Source organism: Zalophus californianus, chromosome 8 (genome assembly GCF_009762305.2).
Source record: "Zalophus californianus isolate mZalCal1 chromosome 8, mZalCal1.pri.v2, whole genome shotgun sequence".
NCBI classification, from domain to species: domain Eukaryota; kingdom Metazoa; phylum Chordata; class Mammalia; order Carnivora; family Otariidae; genus Zalophus; species Zalophus californianus.
The window spans coordinates 66,702,644-66,724,278 of record NC_045602.1 but is presented as its reverse complement, the minus strand read 5'-3'; the positions used below and the strand labels follow the sequence as shown (position 1 = coordinate 66,724,278).

The 21,635-nt window shown below is 44.6% G+C and overlaps 1 protein-coding gene across 5 annotated transcripts in view; it reads left to right on the top strand.

Annotated features, from left to right (window-relative positions):
* The window catches only part of SPTBN1 (spectrin beta, non-erythrocytic 1), a 192,669-nt gene that overhangs the window by 80,328 nt on the left and 90,706 nt on the right, over positions 1 to 21,635 (top strand). Inside the window, exon 1 of one of the 5 annotated variants that reach the window (XM_027622170.2) lies at positions 3,595 to 4,216. The exons of 3 other annotated variants lie outside the window; for them this stretch is intronic. In XM_027622170.2, coding sequence (XP_027477971.1) covers positions 4,108 to 4,216 — 109 coding nt within the window. In that variant the 5' untranslated portion in view covers positions 3,595 to 4,107. Of the gene's footprint in view, positions 1 to 3,594; positions 4,217 to 21,635 lie in introns of those variants that run through there. One more of the 5 variants, XM_027622171.2, reaches the window with a different exon arrangement.

Below are 21,635 nucleotides of genomic sequence, written 5' to 3'. Positions count from 1 at the left end.
GTTAGAGTTGGGTAAATTCCTTTAAATTTCTTTTCTTCCTTACAATGTCCCTGTCCTTTCCCTCCTGCCTCTGAAGGTAAGGGTACCTTCTCTTGGCTAAGGCTGGCTGCCCCACCCATACCTTTAAGCCATTTTCCCACGGGTCTTTTCCTACCTGTGCCAGTTCAGGGCTAAGACCTGTGCACAGAGGATATGCTCAGCTGGACGTGGCCCAGAGCCCCTTCCCTTGCTCCTTTCATTTCTATTCACCACCTCTACTTTCTTGCTCTTCTTCCCTTTGCTCTTCATTCTTTCGTTCCCGGTAGCCTCACTTCAGCTTTTATTACCCCCACTGACCTCCTCATTCACATACTGGATCACATCTTCTCTGACTTCTGGTTCCTTCTTTTTGCAACACATGATGTCATCCTAAGCCCATTCCTCCTCGAGTATCTCTTCCTTCTCTTGGATTGTCATTCCGTACCTCTTTGGTACCTCCACTGTTTTTTCTTCTTCCTCACAGACCCTGGCCTTCCCCAGGGCTCTGTACGCAGCCACTTGCCTCTTACCTTCCTTCCCAGGTTTAAGCCCACTACAGTCTCTCTCACTGTGCATGGGACTCTATCCTCAGCCTTGAGCTCCTCCTCCATCTCCTTGACTGCTTCTGGACCTGTCGCCCCTTGGTGCTGCAGGTAACTCAGATTCAGCGTATCCATAAAGAAATGTTCAATCCTTCCCTCCACCCTGCAGCCAGCTCTAAAAACCCCAGAGTCTTCCGCAACCGTAGCCTTTGAACCTCCCACCCATATACAGTTGGTTACCAGAGTCCTATGGATTAACTCTTGCATCAGTCTGTTCCTTTTTGTTCCTATTGCCTCACACTGACTAGTCCTTTGACCTGGAGAACTCCAGTAACCACTTGAGTGACCTTGCTGCTTTCAGTCTCTCTCCTTTCTACCCATTCTAACTGACCACTGCCAGATTACTCTTCCCTAGAGCCCAACCCAGACCCCATCCTCCTTTGGCTGAAAAGTCTCCAGTGGTTTCCTGCCCAGGCTTAGTTCCCTCAGGGTTTCCGTCCTGCCTGACAGTCCCTCATGCTCCAATCAAAGGGTAGCACTCGCTGGTGCTGTTCCTGGGACAGTACAGTTGGTGCCTTTACGTCCCAACCACCCTTCCCCAGGAGAGGAGGCTTCCCCCTTTCCCAGCCTGTTGCTAGTCTACCTGTGTTTCAAGGTTTGGTCACAATGCTAGTCCCTCCTGGAGTTGTTTCTGCCTGTCTTCCTAGGCAGTTGTGTCTCTCCTCCTTTAGCCCCTATCTGTTTCTCTGGTGTTGGACTGTTTGCATATTTGTCCCATCTCCTTTGGCCAGGAACTCGCCCAGTCATCTCTGAATCCTCCACTGGGCAATGTACCTTGCACACAGTTGGCGTCCAGTAAATACTGAATGGACTAAAGAATGAGTGCCTCTGGCCTTCCTGGACCTCCTCCCCACTGCTGAGTTGGAGGTGGCCAGATGAGTCCTCTTCTTCCCCTGCCCCATCACAGCAAACAGATTCTCACTTCTCACCTCCTGCCCCTGCACGGTTATTAAACCCTTCTCCAGCCTCAAAACCTTTCTTTCCAATACTTGGCATGTGTTCACTCTGCCTGGCTTGTTCTGAGTCTGCTCTTTACTATTGAGTGTGGCTGTCCTAATCCCAGCCTCTAACCCCATCACCTAGTACGTAACCTGGCTAATTAGAAAGCTTATTTCACCTACTTCCCCATACCAGAGGAAGCTGAAAGGGAGACTCCAAGAATGGTGACTCATACTCTATTCACTAAGTGGCTTAAAGATTAAAAATAAAGCATTGTAAATTGGCAAGCACTTTGCAGTCTCATTGTCTTGGCCCACAGCTGGACACTTAAGAGACTTAAAACTTCATATTTAGTAGTGAAGTATGTTTTAATATCAATATATACTGTATTTAATATTAATATACACTGCATTTAATAGGCCTGTTAAGATCTTAATTGAGAAAATTCTCCATTCTACTTTTCGTAGCTTTGATGTGGTATGTGGGGGAAAATATGTAAGAGGTATTTTGAAAAATACATTCCTATTTTGAATAGAACGATCGTTGTCAGGGTATTTTCACATCATTCCCTCACTGACCTTGTAGAGGTAGGTATTAATTATCCCTGTCTGACAGGGGAGGTTTAGAAAGAATCCAGGGTTTCTTCTAAGGTCATAGGTGATTAAGAGCCTTGGCCAGGACTAGAAACTCAGGTCTTGAGAATCCTCGTCCGTTGCTTCTTCCAGTAACCCCACATTTTGCCACATTCCTGTCAGCATTGTGAATTGCAGCTGTGGGTAGTTAAAGGGGCTTACTCTACATCCTGGATGGTGAGAAATGCCTTCAATCCTGGCCCTGGCTTTAGAAAGCTAAAGATTGACACTGGGTGTATTTAAAAGCCTCTGTTGTAGATGTTAGGAATGGGAGTTGCTCAGTTGAACAGCTAGCTAGACTTTGGGTTTGTTTTAACTCTAGCTCGGGACAGGATGCAGTTGCTTGAATTACAAGTGCCCTGGGGACTAAAGTAATCCTGGAGTGGAGGCCCACCTCTTTAGAGCAGATTGGAATCCCTTAGGAATGAAATTACCTTACTCAATGAGTAATGCTGCAGGGCTCCATGTTGGAAAAGCCAAATTTGTGATTTGTTGTCTGCCCACAGTTAGTTGGAGAAGGTGGGAGGAAAAAACTAGGGTCAGTTATTTCCCCAAAATACACCTTGATCACTGTTCTTTTCTCTGTAGAGGATTTTTTTTTTTTTGGGTTGAGATTGGTGGGAGAAATTAAGGAATGTTTTAATATCTTCAAGAACCCAAAAGTTCAGGAGCTTCATTTTACAAATCAAACTAGGATTTGAGGGTAATTTCTGTTCTTTTATCTCCCCATCCGTTCGTAAACTCCTCAGGCCAGAGATCCTTGAGGTGTTTACCTGTGTACCTTTCTCCCACAATGCCTTGCAAATCAGTGCTCCCGTAAATCTAGCATTGAATTCGTTTTACAGGGTCACTGTTACAAACCTCCCGCTAAATATCTCGTGAGGGCCGCAGAAGTCTGTTGAGATTTTTCTGTGCGCTGAACTTACACCTCCCCTCGCTGTGGCCCTGCACAGTGCCCAGAGTGACTTTGTCTCATTTTTACACGGTGGCCGGCCGGTCGGCCGCCGCGTGGTTGGCGCCCGCGCAGTGGGGACGCCGCGCGCACCCAGGTGCGCGGCCCCCGTGCCCGCGTTATCTCCGCAGACGCAGAGCAATGGGTGAGCCGCGCGGCCGGGGACCTGCGGGGCTCCTCACCCTCCCCGGCCGCCTTATTTTCGTGTGATAGTAATCGGAGACTTTTCCGTTACATGAGGCTCTCAACAAAAGATTGTAATTCCAGCAGCTTTGTTTGGGAAGGTACCACCGCGGCGGGCGCGTCCTGGGCCGGGCCCGGGGGTCGGCGTCTCCGGGGCGGTGGAGGCGGCACGGGCCGCGCCGGGGCCGCCTGTGGGTGGGGGGGCCGCGGGCCGGCCGGCCTCCCCCGCGCCCCTCCTCGTGGTACAGCCTGCGTTTCCTCTACAATGCTGTTATGCTAATCAGGTGACATCACCGCCCAGCGCACGGAGAGTGGCTCCTGATTAAATTACAAACCGGCGGCCGCCGCGGGCAGCCGAGAGGAGGTGTGTGTACTGCTCCCGCGAGCTCCTGGGCTCGGCGACCCGGGCATGCTTAGGATTGGCCATATTTAAAAAAAAATTTAAAGTAGGATTTGCACCTCCTTCCCTCCGTCCTCCCGCCCCTCCTCGGTGATTTATTTCAAGCTTCTAGTCGGGAGCCACAAAAGGAAGGAAAGCAACAAGGAATTAGATTCCCAGAGTGGTAACTCCTGGCCGCGCTAGGGTGGACTCTCCAGCCAACTTCCTATCAGATCCGCCTGCTGGACTTCCAGACCGGAATGGGGCTTGCCTAAGGTCCAGCCTTTTTCACCGGGGCCGGGAGCCAAGTCGTGCGGAAGCTGCTGTGTGTTGGATGGGGGTAGGAGGGGGCCGCAGCGGGATTTCCACCGCGCAGCCCGCCAGGGCGGTACGCCGGGCATAATGGAATTGCAGAGGACGTCTAGCATCTCAGGGCCGCTGTCGCCAGCTTACACGGGGCAGGTGCCTTACAACTACAACCAGCTGGAAGGGAGATTCAAGCAACTACAAGGTAAGCCCCCGCCTCCCGAAGGCCAGGCCTGCCCTGGGGCTGTGCCTACGGGGGTTCCGAGATTTTATTTGTGCCATATGGTACGTGACCCTAATGAAGACGGGCCGCCGCACGGCCCGGCCCCAAAGCCTCTGGTTGGCTGCGAGCACCCCATTCACTCCTTAAAGGAGACAGTTTCTCACTCTACTCTAGAAAAGCCACCATTTGGAGTCCCTTTCTCTCTCTCTCTCTCTCTCTCTCATCCTTTTGGCTCTCGGTTGTCAGGTATCTGCTACCCACTGAGTACACATTTTCTGGCCTTTTAGCTATCTTTGCAGCTCAGTGGATCAACGCTAATAGGCCTGTTAGTATGCAAGCGTTTGATTCCGGGTCGCCTCTGTCTCCCAGCCCCCCAGCCTCTTACTCTGGGAATCCTAAAGGTGTAAAGTGCACTGCTCGACACCCAGTCCTGTAGAACAATAGCAAGGGGGAGGAGGGAGTGGTCTTTTTGTTCCTAAGCCTTGGGTAAATTACAGTTTTGATTCCAAAGCCTAATTTTAACTCTTTTGATGTATTGTGTTGGGAAGAGCCTTCCCATCAATTTAGTAGGCTATGTAATTTATAATGAAAGCCAGTTATTGTCATTCCAATGCTATGGGTTGGATTAGTTGGATCAATTACAGGTTTCTTGGCGTCTGTATTAGTCTCAAATAATTGAATGAATCCAGTATTTTATCGCATATATTTTTATGGAGAGCGGGGTCCTGTGTGCAGTAGTGTGTGGGATGATGGGTGTGCAGTAGTGTGTGGGATGATGGGCCTGCAGCCCACTGCTGGGGTGGCCCCTGCAGCCCTCCGCTGTCCCTGCCCTACCAGCAGGCCTGGCTGGAGGTTTCTCAGAGCTTGTACATGAAAAAAGGGCTCATAACTGAAAACAGAACTTCCGTTTGGAAACCCCTGGAATCAGTAGTAGGCCAGGAATGGCTCTAACTAATGTGAAAAAGTGGCCTTCACACACTGTGTTTCTTATTTTAACGCTTCTCAGTGCCACCAGTGTGGTTCCCGTGAGGAGGAGGAAGGAAGGAAGCACAGCTCAATCCTAGAATGTTTTCATTGGGAAGGGGAGGGAGGATATATTTCATTCACAGGTTTATTTGTCTTGTGAAAGAGTTGACAGGAGTGACACTTTTCTGGAAAACAAGAGGCAGAACAGGACGTGATTTTAAACATTGGCTAGTCTGTGCTGCATTCCTGGGGCAGTTAGCTAAGAAGAAGCTCCATTTCCTCCAGGGAATGGTTGGTCTTTGCTTCATTCTCTGAGCTCTTTGAAGGTGGAATTTGCGTTTTTGGGAAAATTTGGGGTGGGGGGGCAGGGAGGTAGGGGGAGTTTGCGGATGGTAAAGGGAGGAATGGTGGTGTGTCTGTTATCTTCTGGGTCTCTGCTGGAAGCCCCACAGTTTTAGGTTTTGAGAATTCAGAATGCACCTCTAGTAAACATCACTGAGTCTCCCTGCTTCGTTGTGTCATACCGTCGAGGAGAAAGCACCCCAGTGGTGGATCCTTGATCAGAAGACCTATTACCAGTGTCCAGTCAGCCCACTCCTGTAGTCTCAGAAAAAATGCAAAGCCAAGGAGAAGATGTAAGAAGGTGTGGGGGGTAGTGTACTCACAGGCCCACCCGTAACAAAAGTCTGTTACCTGAAAGCTTTGAGGATGGTTGTAAAACTGCTCACTGAGAAGGGTGGAGCATACCCACAGGAAATGTCTTAAACTGTCCTCTCTGGATAGAGGAAAATTTAAATTTAAAAAATCACCATGCTCCCCTGATATTTTTGCCTGGTTACTGTTTCTCAAGGAAATCCCTTCAAAAAGGGTGGGCTTCACATTTTGTGTGGTAGCTTTTTTTTTTCTTTTTAAATGACTTTTGCTCCCTAATGTAGTTTCAGATAACTTTTTTATTTCTACATGTTGTGGTTTAGGAGTTACACAAGTTTAGTGTTGGTATTTCTATAGTAGAAAACCACCCATGTTGAGGAACTGAGAAAGGGTGAATTAACTTTCAAGTATGGTGGATCCCAAGAGAATTACAAACATGGTATCCTCCTTAGAAACAAATGGAACTGATGGCATTTTAAGCAACTTTAGGGAGAATTTTTGCTAAAACCTTTCCCATCCCTACCCCCAGTTTGTATTTGTCATTCTTCCAACCACCACATCTTTGATAATGTGTAGATTATATCATCTGATTTAATTTTATACATACCTCCAAAGCTGCCCCCCCCTTGCTTTTTTTTTTTACTCTTCTGTTCTGAGTATCATCCTTCCTAGCACTTTTAACCCAATACTGATAAACTGTGGTCCTTTGAATTGATTTTTTTAAATGCCCGTTAAATGAATTTATTCATTTACCGTCTATGTTGAGAGTCCAAGAGTACTGTGATTTTGTGGGAGATATTTCTGCATTTTTGCAGATTTCAAATATTTTCACACTGGATCCTAAAAATTTCGAGAGGGGCCAGGGGATGAGATATGATGTTCCAGCAAAGGGAAGTATGATATTAAAATGTATTGGGTCTCCTTAGATAGTAAGCAAATAAGTATGACTTATTTACAATCTGATTTAGGGGACTGAGATGCGGAGTGATGTCTTTCACATTAGTGCTCCTGGCATAAGACAAGAGACAGGACCTTCAGCCTCTGATGGCTTCAGAAGTTAACCACCAACACCCAGCACACCTAACAGACACAGAGTGCATGCTTTGTCTCTTTCAAATTGTTCATCTGCAAAATTAAGTTACCACCTTCCTCAGAGCCTGTACATGTACTTTAAAGTTGGATTAGTTTTTTTCTTTTTTACATAAGAGAGAAATGCCGAAACAAAAAACTCAACCTCACGTGTTTATAAAAAATGTTTGTAGTAACAGGTTTATGATACCTTTTCTCCAGTTTCCAATCAGTCAGCTTAATTCTTTATAGGAGAATATTGCTGCTCTTGTAGTCAGAAGCTGTTGCTTGTGCCTAAGGTGTAAACTAAATTCCAGACTCCTTAACTTGGCATTGCACCCTCCCCCAAATGGCCCTACCCCAAGGACTTCCTTTTTGGGCTTTTAATTCCAATCCAGTCTTCCAGGTAGGCAGGCTTACAGCTCTTCATAAAACCAAGCCCTGGGTTTTGGCTTCATTGTCTGCCTTCTGCCTCAAATGCCCCACCTATCCATTTACCTATAGTAGTCATTCCTATAAATTTTTAAGACTGCTCATATTCCAGTTATTCCATAAAGCTTCTGTCTCCTCTGTTGGGGTTGGTGGGAAAAAGGTTTCATTGAGTGCTTACCATGTATCAGACATGTTAGTAGGAGCTTTATATATGGTATCTTATCTTCATAACACATCTGTGAGATTTTAAAGATGAGAAGACACATAGCTTGACCGGGGTCACAGGCATTATTGAGCTCAGGCTGCACATTGTGCTTCTCTAACCTTCTCCTCGACTTACAGATATTAATATTATTTTGTTTCTGTAATAATGACAATAATAATAATAACAACAGTAATGAGGTTACATTGTGAAATGGGCACCCTAACCTGATTCCTCTCTCCTGCCTACCTGCTTCCAGGAGAGCACTGATTCTCTTGGCCCGGGCAGTGGAGTTTTAATGAAGACAGGATCTAGTTGAAAAGCATCAAAATGAACTTCTGCCTTCTTTGCAGCCTAACCCTGACGTCTAGCACCTGGTATTTCTGGAGAAGGTGCTTTTTCTTAGCTGTTCTGGCTAAATGACCTTGTCCCACTGTCTAGAAAGAGGGAGTAGTCTGTGGTGGGACATGGAGACTACAGAGCAGTTTATTACATGCTATCAGAGTTGCCTTGTTGCCTTTTTTTTTTTGGTCCTAGTTTCTTCTCTCAGGGAAAAAATATTGCTGGTCTTGTGCCCACATATTGTGAAGAAAATTTATTCTAAAGTTTTTCAGAACTTGCCAGTTTGTTAGGGTACCTAGGTGTTTGTCTTGCATAATGTCTTAAACCTTATAGAAAGAAGATTACTGGGCTTACACCTCCATCTTGTCATGAAGAAACTTTTAAAGGTTTTAGATATAAAGTATTAGCCTTCAAATATTTCCCATTGTTACAGTGAAAGATTTGGTGACAAATGATAACTCTTATTTGGGGGTGAGGGCCAAGAACTTAAGAGCATTTCTGGATTTAATGAAAACATAAAAGATTGGCTTTTTGGTCTGGATACCTGCCAATACTGTTGCTTTTCTAAGCCCAGATAACTTTGCGGCACAAGTCACCAACTTAAAAAAATATATATATCTTTTGGGGGCGCCTGGGTGGCTCAGTTGGTTGGGCATCTGCCTTCAGCTCGGGTCGTGGTTCCAGGGTCCTGGGATCAAGCCCCACATCGGGCTCCCTGCTCTCTGGGGAGCCTGCTTCTCCCTCTCTTGGCCATTCATGTGCCCTCTCTCGCTATCTCTGTCTCTTTCTCAAATAAATAAATAAAGATCTTTAAAATATATATATATATATCTTTTTTAGCAGTTTACCAGAGTTTCAGCTCACAGTTTTGAAGTTCTTAACAGGTTTGTGAATTAGAATTCTTTTTGAATGCTGTAGTGATAATAATAATTACTATTAATATGTGCAGCACTTAACTTTAATATGTATCATCTTGCATAATTAACTAAATGAGATTATTCAAAGTACCTAGCATGGGCTCTAGTACATAGTAAGTTCTAAATAAGTGTGCATTTATTTAGTATTAATAATAATTCTCTGGGGTAGATACTTGTTTTTTTATAGGTAAATAAGTGGGTCATTGGGTTAAAATCAATTGGTATGAGGTTACATCTCCAAAATCCAGGTTTTCTGACTGCAAATTTGATCTCTTCTAGGACCACAAAGTGTGGGTTAGGTTTGAGCCATAGCACCCGCTCCCTAGATATCATGAATACTTTCTAGTGGCATGGAAAATTAAAGAGCTCAGGACCGCTCAGATTTCTGGACATGCGGTGTTCTCAGTTTTTGGTGGGCCAGGAACTCTTAACAGTCAAGGGAATACTGATTCCTTTAGCTTAAATCCAGTGTCTGACATGGATGTCCGTTAAAAGGACTGTTGGAGGCCAGCTAGGAAGAAGAGGAGGTGATGGATTAACTCCCTTTGAGGGAAAGAGACCATTTTTCTTAGAGTATTGAAATGGGACTGAATGACCAGACTGCTAAGGAAGCTTTCTGATGACTCTATTCTTGTCACCTCTTCATATGCCTAGGGCCTGGAAAGGGGTCTGCTCCACTGCATCTCCCTCCGTTTTAGTCTCTTTCTTTGGTTTCCTGAACTACCCCTCCCCTGCAACACTTGGGCCTCCCTAAAGCTGGGCGCTCATTAGAGCTCTGTGCAGAAAGTTTTGGGATTTGACTCCATGGTGATTTGGCTCCAGCTGACATTCCAATGCCTGCTCCTGATACTCCTTCCTCAACAGTATTCAGGATTCCCTAGACCTACCCTGCATTTTCCTGCCCTCGAGACCCTGCTCTTTAGGTTTCTTGCACCGGGAATTACTTTTTCAGTCAGGATTATTACTTTTTGAGTTTCAATTCAGGTGCCACTTAATTCTAAGTATTCCCAGAAGGAGGGGAGGTCAGAATCTCTGCTTGGATTCCCTTCCTGTAAGATTTAAAGTTGAAGCACTTGTTCATTTTGTGATTTTTCACACACTACTTTTGGTTACCATTGATTTACCTTTTTGGGTTTTTTTCTACATTTCACAAAGTTTAGGGGCATAAAGACAAAAGTCTGATATAACCTGTCTGACAGATAGCAGTTACCAAGTCTGTTAAAGAGTAAATAAATGAAATTGTTATTATGGACTGCTTTATTGCATTGGTTCTTGGCAGCATCAGTGTGATCTGGGAATGTGCTAGAAATATAAATTCTCAGGCCTGACTTCTGAAACTCTGGGGTGGGGCCCGGCAGTTGGTGTTTTTATAGCCTGCCAGGTGGCTCTGGTGCACACTCAAGTTTGAGAAATGCTCCCTTATTGGATCATTCCTACAATCTTTGTGATTTGGTGATTGGGGGGGAGGGAGGGAGATGGGGAGGAACTGACTCCTAATGGGAGTCACTCCTAAATTGGACCAGATATTCTGATTTATTGAGGAATGAAGAGTTGTGAAGAAGTATGTTTAGAGTAAAATTAATAGTCGAAAAGGCATTTAATGAGTCAGGAATGGCCTCTCTCCCTTGAAATTAGAGAAGCCATTTAACATCTGCAGGCCTCAGCCATCTCATCTGCCAGAGGTGCTAATTACCTGTCCCAGTTGCCCACCGAATTGGTGGGAAGACCAATCCAGAAAGATCTAAGTTTAAAAAAAAAAAAAAGAAAAAGATAATAGTATTTTCAGCTTCTGTGGACAATTCAGTAAGGTGTCTCATTTGTTCCATTTAGGTTCTTAGTAAAGAATCTGTTGCATTTCACTTGAAAAACAGAAATCCCCACAACTTGGTATCTGGAAGGGAGGCAGGTGGCACCTGGCCACGGCCCTGTCCTGGATATCTGAAGATCTGGGCTGCTTCCTTACCTGAATACCTGTCAGGTTTACCGTCAGGGTTGCGTTGAACAGCAAATGCCATAGTCTATATGATGCTCCCTTGAAAGCATCTGTGTACTATTAAAAATGTCAAGTGTGGTTATTGTTTCCATCATCGTATTTTCTTTTAAAGAAAACTATATATGGATGAACTGTAAGAAGTCCAGTATGGCACAGCAGTTTAAATATGGACTTCAGGGTTTGTTTTCCCCTCTTCTGGAACATGACACGAGTAATGACAAAGCTTCAAGTTTTCAGTTCACGATAGCTTTACAGGCACACCTCTCTTCACAGCTGGAATCACACTTGTGCATGTTTGCACAGTCAGCCTGGTAGGTCTCAGCCGTTTTTAGGTTTTGGTGTCTTTTCTCCCTCTTGCCTGACAAGTTTCTGTCAGTTGTTAGGCCGCCAGCTATGAAAAACTAATGACAGATGAAATAAGTGATAAGGGCATTGTAAGCACTTTTCTTCAATAATCTTTGCCAGATTGGCTTAATTAGAACTGGCAGCTGTTAAACCACTTCATGGGTGCAAAGGACTTGCCTTTTATTTTATTTTATTTTAAAGATTTTATTTATTTATTTGACAGAGAGACAGCGAGAGAGGGAACACCAGCAGGGGGGAGTAGGAGAGGGAGAAGCAGCTTTCCTGCTGAGCAGGGAGCCCGATGTGGGGCTCCATCCCAGGACCCTAGGATCATGACCTGAGCAGAAGGCAGACGCTTAACGACTGAGCCACCCAGGCGCCCCAGGACTTGCCATTTAAAAGCTCCATTGTTGGTCACTAATCTGGGCAACTTTAGAGCAGGAAGAGTCGAAGAAATAAAATAAAACTGATTTTAAAGATAGATGGTTTGCTTTTTTGTTCTTTTTGTTTATTCACAAAAAATTGGTGATTGCCTGCTTTTCAATGAGAACTGTCCCCAGTTAGGAAGTGTGTGAGAAGGTGTTCAGCAATGCCGGAAATGCTGGTTGAGCTTACAGAGGAATAGAAGCAAGTGTACAAAAAACTTGTTCCAGGTTAGGGACCCAAGGTAGGGAACCAAGAGGTGTGGGACCAGGGTAGGGGAAGTGGAGCAGGTTCAGGGTGGCCAGAGTATTTTATAGAGTGCAGAGCCAGGAAGGGCAGGTCGGAGAGGTCCTAGAAGGATAACTGAAAAGCCAGAGGACGTGTGGTCCTGGAATCAGGTTAAGGAGTTCAGAGGTAAGTCTCGCTGTGGAAAGCCACTGAAGGATTTTAGATAGCAGAGTGACTTGTTCTGACTTTTTTTTCCTTCCGAAGAACGGTGTGTCCAACTACTTAGTATGATGATTGCTTTAGAGGGTAGTGGTCAAGAGAGAGGCTGGAGACCAGTTGGGAGGCTGTTGAATTGTAAGGTGACAAACTTAGAAACAGCATAGACTCCTCGAAATTTGAACTGCAAGGTACTTTGAACCTGGTTACTTAGTGTGGTCTGCAGATGACCTGGGAGTTTGTTAAAAATCTCAAGTCCAGAATCTCAAACCCACCCCGGATCTACTGAGTCAGAACTTAGTTGTAACAAGATCCCCAGGTGGTTTGTATGCACGTTCAAGTGTAAGAAGTGCTGCCTTGGAAATAATCTCTACTTGCCTCCTTACCCCGATGAGCAGAGAGGGAAATAGTCCCAGAAAGGTTATGACCTTCCTGAGGTTTTAAAGTTTATGTGTTTTTTTAGGAAGTGTGCAGTAAAGGTAAGATTTTCGTGGGTTTTTTTTTCTTTTAGGTAAACTAGAGCATTTTAAAGTAACTATAAAAATACTCTCATATCTAAATGTGTAAGAGTTAAAGTTTAGTATTACCCTAGGAGATAACAGGGCTTTAAAAGCATGGTTGGCTAATTCCTAGCTTTGTAAATCTTTGTAGAATTTGGCTGGGATTTTCCTACTTGCTAATCCTGCAGTTTTTGAAATTGGTGCGGTTAAAGCACAATTTCTTGTCATTTACCCATTTGGTATTAATGGAGAATTACAAAATTACAGAATTTTAGTATGGTGTTCTGGGAAGTAGAGTCTTGCTAAGTCCATACCTGCTTTATGACTTCAACCTTTTATATACTCACCTAGCAGCGCCTTCAGGTATGGCTGTAAAAGTGGATTTAAAATACACTAAATATCTGTTACTTGATAAGTGCTCATTTCCTGTGAGTCTGCAGGTGAAGCTTTAAAATTAGTGGGTATTGATTAGATAGGGGAGAAAAAGCACCTGCTGAAACTTGTTGGCTGGAAGTTTTTGCCCCTTCAAGAAGAAAGAAAAGGGATGGGGGAGATAAGTTACTTCTCTTCTCAAGTAGCACCACTCCAGAACCTTCCTGATGGAAAGGGCACAAGTAATGAAAGCAGTAGGACTAAAGAGGCCACTCAGATGATGTTCTTACCACAGCTGGATTGATGGTCATTATTAATGGGCAAAGTTAAATTTCTAGTTCTTTATATTAGTCCAAAATTATTCTCATGTAATAATTATTTCATAGCCAAATTATGACACCTTCAAAGGAAAGAATAGTTTAAGATCCTGCAATCCCTGGGGTGCCTGGGTGGCGCAGTTAAGTGTCCAACTCTTGGTTTCAGCTCAGGTCATGATTTTGGGGTCCCGGGATCAAGCTCAGGGCTCTGCGCTCAGCAGCGTCGAGTCTCCTGGAGATTCTCTCTCCCCCTGCTCATGTGCTCTCCCTCTCTAAAATAAATAAATAAAATCTTAAAAAAAAAAAAAAAGATCCTGCAATCCGAGCAGATTTAAACTTTTCGATAGTTCTTACCTATATGCAGGTATAATTTAACCTTATAATCATTATATAGATTCCATTTTTGTTTTGTTTCTGTTTTTTACTTAACATTATATCATAAACTTTCATATATGGTTATTTCTGTGCCTCTTGCCAAATACTGCCAAATTGCTTTCCAGATCAGGGCCATCTTTTTACTAATCTGAGCCTGTTCACTCATCTCTGTGATGAGGGTAATACAACTTTTACGAAGTAAGCTTGTCCTAAGAATAAGTGAGGTTCAGGGCACCGGGGTGGCTCAGTTGGTTAAGCATCTGTCTCAGCTCAGCTCTTGATCTCAGGATCATGAGTTCAAGCCCCACGTTGGGCATCATGCTGGGTGTGGAGCCCACTTTAAAAATAAAAATAATAGTAAAAAGAGTAAGTGAGGTTCTCCACAGGAACTGTCACACTCGCTGGTACCTGGTGGGCCCTCAGTAATCAGTGGCAGCCATTATTACAGGTCCTGGTTAATTGGCAAAGCAAGGCCCAACAGGGGCCAGTCTTTTGAACTTCAGTTGGGTATCTTACCGCACCCCCACCCCTGCAACCTGTTCTGGGTGTGGTTTCCTTCAGTGTGTTAGAAGAGTGGTTTGCCTGAAAATGCACCCAACTGAAACAGCCCCTTTTATGTTCCCCTTTAGAAAGTATCCAAGGCTGACAGCAGTCATTTGAGTCTGATGACTTTTGATGGAGGTTGAAGGTCACAGTAGTGCTGGCTCTAAGTTCATAAAAAGCATCTAGAGCCGTTACTGCCAGAGCCAGAGCATCCACCACTTTGTCAGAGAGAACTACTGTAGCCAAACTTATATTAACCACCCTCCATAGATTGGTGAATGCCTCTACTGTGTGTGCTTTTGAAAGGCCTTTCTTAGCCTTTCTCTGTCTCCCCCAACCTTGTTTTCAAGAGGCATAGGGCCTGTAAGTGGCAAATCCAGTAATCACAGTAGCAGGGAGAAACAGGCCAGCCTATATTTGGCTTCACAAAGGCCTTGTGAAAGATCTGGTCTTAAAGTCTCTTTTAATGCTGAAATGATGCAAGTGGAAAGTTAATTTGAGGATCACCGAGGCATGCTTTATTCATGAAGAATGTGAGCAAAACATAAAAAGTCTGCAGGCTCTGTTCTTCTCTGGTGGTAAGGAAATTACATAGGCTGTGTCATTATTTGGGTGAATTTGCCCCCCCCCCCCCCCACGGAGTGTAATTGTGATGGAATTTTGGAGTGAGAGCTGTCGTGTAAGTACAGGCTGGTTGGAGTGTGTGTATGTTTTGCCTGAAATGCTTATACAAACCATAGACCTTATTTTGGTGACTCCCATGATGCGCAGATAGTGGTTATCTTTTGGAATGTGGCCTTGGCTTTTTTAATTAGGTTTTTTGTTTGTTTTTTTTTTTAAAGAAACTTTGAAGGTCTATTTTAACGTATATGAAGTCTTTGAAAGTCAGCCTGGTCTGTTTGAACTGTTAAATGCCAAAGAGTTTCTGTAGATCTGTAGTTTGAGTGTATAGTAGTTGAGAGGTGAGTGAGAGGCGAATCTAGTGCAGAGCGTGTTTCTGATGCTTGAAAGTGGTGTCCTGATTTCTACTGAAGGAGACGTTTATTCCTACAGAGGTTTAAGTGACTCGCTATAAAAAAATTCAGTCTTGCAGTGCTAGAGGGAGATTATGCATTATCTGCAAACAACTGCCAAGTAGATGAAATCCCAGCTGCACAGTCTGTGGTAGAGACTGGGTGGGAGTGGCGGGGGGGAGCAGAGGAGGAAAGCCATCAGAACCTGGCAGGGATGGTGTGGTGCAGAGGGCCATCGAGGGCTGCTGGAGGCTGTCTTCAGAGTTAGGACATTTTATCTCAGAAACACAGCCTGGTGGAAAGCACTTGGACCCGGGAGTCACATAAGCCAGCATGCAAATCCTGACTTCACCATTGACCTCCCTGGACCCCATTTTCTTGATCTGTTAAAAACTGGGAAAAATTAAATAGCCCTTGGGGTGGCTATAAATCTTAAATTAGTATATCATATTGCTTGGTTGACAAACTCATCCCAGTTTGAGCACTGGCTGTTCCTTCCAAGCAGTCTCCCCAAGTCCCAGGCGAGCTAGACGGTGGGTCGCCATAGTTATGTATGAAAGTGCCTATGACCGGGTATGGAAGACACGGTCTGTGTGTGTTTGCTTATCCCTGTGTGCATTCCTAGTGCTTGGCACGTGAGTAATGAACGAGTAAAGTGAGGAGGGTAGTAACACATATGTAGTTGTTTTAACGTGAGTTAGCTGCTCTTCCTCCCTGTGGCCTCTCCTCCCCTGAGAAATTTGAGGTGCCCCCCGCCACATAATAAATAATGTGTTGAATGAAAGAGTGAGTCACATGGTAATGGTTTTCCTCTCTGATGTGGCTAAACCATAACTTCAGGAAGGGTTTATCTGGGTCTCTACTTTTTTGATAAAATGAAATTTTGATAGGACCTAAGGAACCTCCCTCATGTAGTCCCTGTAGTCTGCAAGGTGCTGGGGAATTGAACTTTGGTGAGGAGGAGAGAGGGAGGCCCATGGTACTGAAGTACTTGGAGAGATAGGAAAGTGCATTAGACATCAGGTTGTCTCTTCTTGCTGTTACTGTTTTTACGTTTTCCCTTTGAGTGAGAATGGGGCAAGAGTAGTTGAACCAGAGCAACTTAGGGTCACACTAATGTAATCCAGTTACATAGGTAACTGGAAGTGTAAGTGTACTTTGTGAAACTGAAATCCATTCTTGTAGGTGTGGTAGCCATTCTTTCAGATTTTTATGTTGTGTGACTGTAAAATGAAGGCAACTTTTCTAACTGCAGATACGTCTTTGCTCACAGTGATGCAGTATGAGTAATGTTCTTCTAGAAGCCCGGCAGTTAATAATACTCTGAGCAAATAGAGGCAGGGCCTCAGAAATGTAGATACCAGTTTAATGTGCAAGCTTAGCCTTTTAAACTGAAGAAATAGCCATGAGAAAACTAGTTTTGGTCAAAGGACTGCTTTCCAGCCCTTAGTGGCTTCCAATCCCCTCCCCACTCCTTAAAAAAAAAAAAAATCTTTGGTTTTCTTCTGCAAATATATATGATTTCAATTTTGAGATGGGAAGTTATTTTTCATTTGAAACACAAGGAAGCAATTTTTAAAAGTCCTACTCATTCAGCAATGGCCTGACTGTAGCCAAGCTTGACTAGGAGTTCTTGGCCACAGAACCACATACCGCAGTCCTTATCAAGGTAGTGAATTCAGTTGGCTTTTTGGAAAGGGAGGGGCCTGGAGTTGAGGGAGGAGCCCTGCAGCCCTGGCCTGCTGGGTAGGGTCTGGAGCTGGCTGCCTGTGGGCCTGTATGTGCTTACCCGTGTGCAATGGTCAGATGGGAGGCCGGTCCAGATACCACTTTAGCCATTGTTGTCATCCAGTGATTCTGAAGTGACCTTTCTTACCTCATCTTCCAATGAGCTCATGTTGTCTGCAAACATAAGTTATGCTATGGATTCTTGCTCACTTTTTCTTTGATAAGGAGCAGCCCTTCTGCTCACCAGTTGTTTTTGAAGAGGAAGCCGAGGCACTGGTCATTCAGTGATTTTAGCAGTTGATTTGTGATCTCTCTTTATCCGTCCTGCCCGGTGGGAATTTTCAGTGTAACTTATTTGCTAAGGTCCCCTGCATTAAAAACCAACAAAACTGTTGGAGTGGGAGAGGTGATCATTAGAGTAATTATCGGTGTTAGTGAACTCCTGTGTGATATTCAGCCTTACGGAGGGAGGCCTCTCTGGCCCTCTGCTAGGCACTGAGGTACAACTTCCAGACCTGTCCTTGAGAGGCTCACAAACAGGTCAAGAGATAGAAAAAACAGGATACAGTTTTTGTGATAAGGTTCGAATGGGTGAATAAGGAAGGGGTGCTTTATACACCTGTGAAATAGAGAACGCCTGCCATCCTTACTCGTCCCGGTTGCTTTCAGAATCAGTTGCAGTAATGTGTGGGAGCACCCCATGAAAAAGACAACTGCCTAATCTAAGAAATTTTTGTTTAGGGAACAAATGGCAAGACTTTCTGTTCTCAGTTTCACTCAACTGGTCTGGTGTCCACTGATGAAGGAAACCGAGACCTTTTCAGTAACAATTGCCAATATTTATTGAATACGTTTATGCCTGACTCTGTGCCATTTATCACATGCATTACCTCATTGCAGACTCAGAAGAATGCTAGAGATAGGCACAGATAGTTATCTCTGTTTACGGATGAGGAAAGCAAGGCTTAAGCGGAGAGATGAAGTCACTTGCTCAGTGTTACACAGCTAGTGAGCGGTGGGCTTGGCCCTCACACCTGGCTGTGCGTTCACAGAGCCCCACTCCGTGCTGTCTCTCTGGAGATGGTTATCTTCCTGGGAGGACCTGGGTGTGGCTAGGTGTGGTGGGAGCAGTTGGACCATGTCTAGCAGCAGCCTACACAGTTTCGTGAGGGTGCTTTGAAGCAGCTTCCTCAGCCCTAGCTCCTCAGAAAGCATCCTCCCCCGTGGGTGTGGGATTTATGATGTGGTTTCCTTCCTCCTGCCTGTGGAGGTCGGCTCTTCTCCCCAGGGTCAGAAAGCCCATGGGTGGTTGAGAATGTGCTTCTGCGCTGGAGTCGGTCGTGCCCACCTTGTGTTCAGGATGGGTCATGCCTGTGTCACCATGTAGTAATAGTAAGCCAGTGGTGCTGTGAGGGCATGAGCGGTGCAGTCTGGTTTGGAATCAGAGGTCACACCCTTGTCACCCCATTGCTCATGAGTCCACTGATAACCTGTGATGTCAGAGTTCACCCATAAGCTTCTTTCTCCTGCACTGAATGTAACTTAAAAAAAAAGAAAGGGCTTTTGTGGGCTTTCTAGCAAGAGCCAGGTATGAACCAGGTGCTTTCACGTATATATTCAGTGTGTGTGTGTGTGTGTGTGTGTGTGTGTGTGTGTGTGTGTATTTATATATTTAGTAGGCTTGTGAGGTAGGTGGTATCATATCTGCCTTGAGGATCCCCAGGGTGAAATGAGGTGGCATGGTCGCTTAGCCAGCAAGTGACACATGGATGACTTCGCAAAATTCTGCAGCAAGAAGGGGCCATTTTCAACATTTCTTTGAACTTAAAGTATATATTTTTTCTATATATATAGAGGTAGATAGCAAGGCAGAGTGTACATATCTATTAACACATGGGTAGTTTTATAGACTTTAATTTCGTTTAAACTTTGAAACACATGTATTTAATTATTCTTATGAGGGATTCAGCCAAATTGAGAGGTGTTTTAAAGTGTCACATTTAACCAAGCAACAAATTGAATACACAGATTAAAAATGAAAGGCTTACCAATCAGGTTTCTCAAGTATTGATTTCTGATAAAACTGCACGCTACTGATGAGTAAATCCTTCCATTAAAAACAATGAAGTCTGCTAATTTGCTTATCCTTGATACTGCAAGGGGCATGACATTGCCAGGAGGGGTAATGCATCTGCCTATCTTGAAGGTCGGAGCTGACATCCACCCACATTTGGATACAGTGTTTGGTAAATGCATTAGGGTATTTGGGAAGACGTTGAACCATGTAATAGCCCAAATTCAGGTGTTAGTAATCCTTGGTCTTTCTAAATATAGCTTTGGAGATGCATATAGATAGGACCCAGTGCTAGTACTTTGAGGGCTTTGGATTTTGAGTTGTTAGAGATAAAAACAAAACAAAACAAAAACCTGCAGCCAGAAATCTCTTGTGATGCAGTGATGTGGGGACTCAGCGACGGTCCATCTGTATGACAGCTCAACTCTAAGGTATCAGGGACTCAGTTGAATCTGTCCACAAACCTCTGAACCAAAAGGAGAGGGAAAATAATGTTTACATACATTTGGAAAACTGGGTCCCAACTTGCCTCTGCTTAGGCAGTCGTGCACACCTTGTCTGTCTTCCTTTCTCCTGGGTGAGACAGGAATTGACCTGTAGCATGACGGAAACATGTTTGGGTCGGTACTTAGGGCAGCTTCCAGAACCTAGTTCAGTTTAGGTTATGGGGGTGGAATTAGAGGGGAAGCTGCGTAATGACGTTGGTCTGTGTTTTATTTTGGTGTCACCGAGATCTGCCTCACCTTTCTGCTGCTGCGTGGCTCAGTTAGTGACTGAAAGCTGGAACATTGATGGGAGGGGAGGTGTGTGTAGGCCCAGGAAGATAGCTTTTGGCTCTAGTTGTTGCTTCAATTTCTTTACTTAGGAAGAATTGTTATCTAGAAACTGACCTAAAAACTCAGCTGACATAACCTGGAAGCCACTTGCTTATAATGTGCTCTAGTTGATGCACAGTTGCAGACTGGCTGTTGGGATAGAGTAGCACGTGCCTACTAAGTAATGAAGAGGATCAGCTCTGGAGGAAGGCAGGATAAAGTTTTAGAACATGCTTACAGCTCTAACATCGCTGAAGGAGCCATCCTACCCATCCACCTGTTTAATCAACAATTCAGCGAGCACTCGAGTGCCGTGGTGAGCAAGCTAAGATGCTAAGCACTCTAAAAACACAGGTGTAAGACAGTCACTGCCTTCTAAAAGGGAATACTGGATAGAAAGTGGCAGGTGTTCTAAGATGTGCACATGACATCCCTGGGTTGTGAGATGTGAGAGAAACTTTTTGGAGTTGACATTTGAGCTGCAACTTTAAGTAGGACCAGAATTAGATAATGAAGTAGTGGGTGCTTGGGGGTGGGGATGGGACATGACCCGAGAAGGCCACAAAAACAGTGAGACGTGTTGGGAAAATGGCTAACATCTGCCTAGGATGTGAGAGAGAGAGATATATATATATATTTCCCTTCCATTTCACTTGTTAGTGCTTATTATTAGTAGTAGTTGGGATTTTGGCCTCCTTTTTGTTAGCCAGCATCCAGCTAATGTTGGCACAGGTACAGAGAATCAGGTGCTTAGCAGCTGAAATGGGTAAAATGACCTCGCACAAATGACGTGCATCTCATTTCTCTCACCTGGTAGAAAGGGCTGTTAGTCATCATCTGATACAGACGCGAAGGCTCCTGCAAATAAATGCATGGAGGGTATTACTAGTAGTACCAGTAACCAGTGGTAACTGATTTCACCGAATGCTCCTGCAAGGCTTTGCTGGGTAGGTGCCCACTGCTTAAAAACAAACAAACAAACAAACAAAAAACCCACAAGCATTTCTGGCTTCTGTGTCCTCTGGGCTCACAAAATAAGTCCTGTTGGGAAACTAACAGGCTACTGAGGAGAAGGAGAGCAAAAGAAAAGCTGTATCTTCATGCAGAGAGAAGGAAAAAATGGGTCCCTACTTTAAACTCCACCCCGGTGGTGGTAATAGTAATACAGCGAAAGGTTCTTGATACTTACCCTCATGCACTTTTCTAAGTATTTTGAATGTATTGATTCATATGCTTCCTGCTGCATCCCTATTAGAAAAGAGTTATCTCTGTTTTGGAAATGAAGAAGCTGAGGTACAAAGGATGCTTTGCCCAAGGACACTTAGCTAGGAAGTGGTGGAGTTGGGATTTCAGCCTAGGCTGCCTGGCCTGGACTTGGAAGCCTCCACCAGTTTTTCATGCTGCCTCTCAGGAGCATTTCTCTCATGGTGATTAAGGCCCAAGCTTTTGTAGATCTCAGATTAGCATTTTGTTAGGACTTCACAGCCTTGATTTGGTGGAAGCGATTGCCCAGAAGTGGAGAGTCCTGATGTGGCTCCAACTGTAATGGGTTTGTTGTGACTTTCACTCCGAATTGGTGGGGATAGTGAAGGGCAGCATGGTAAATGCAATGTAAACTTCAAGGCTTGCCTAGTCCTGGGAGTCTTCATTCCCTTTTCTTTGATGGTTGGTTTGCTTTGGTAATTCTGGCAGAATAAGAGGGACTCAGCTGACCATGCAGGCTCCTTGATCCTAACCCTCCTCCCCCCTTAGCGGTACAGGTTGTCACCATGTTACATACCCAACACTTGCCACTTCCATTTCAGCAGTATTGGGTTTTTGTTGTTGAGACATTTTGGTTTTTGTAATGGTGTTTTGTTTTGTTTTGCCTGGTATTTTGCT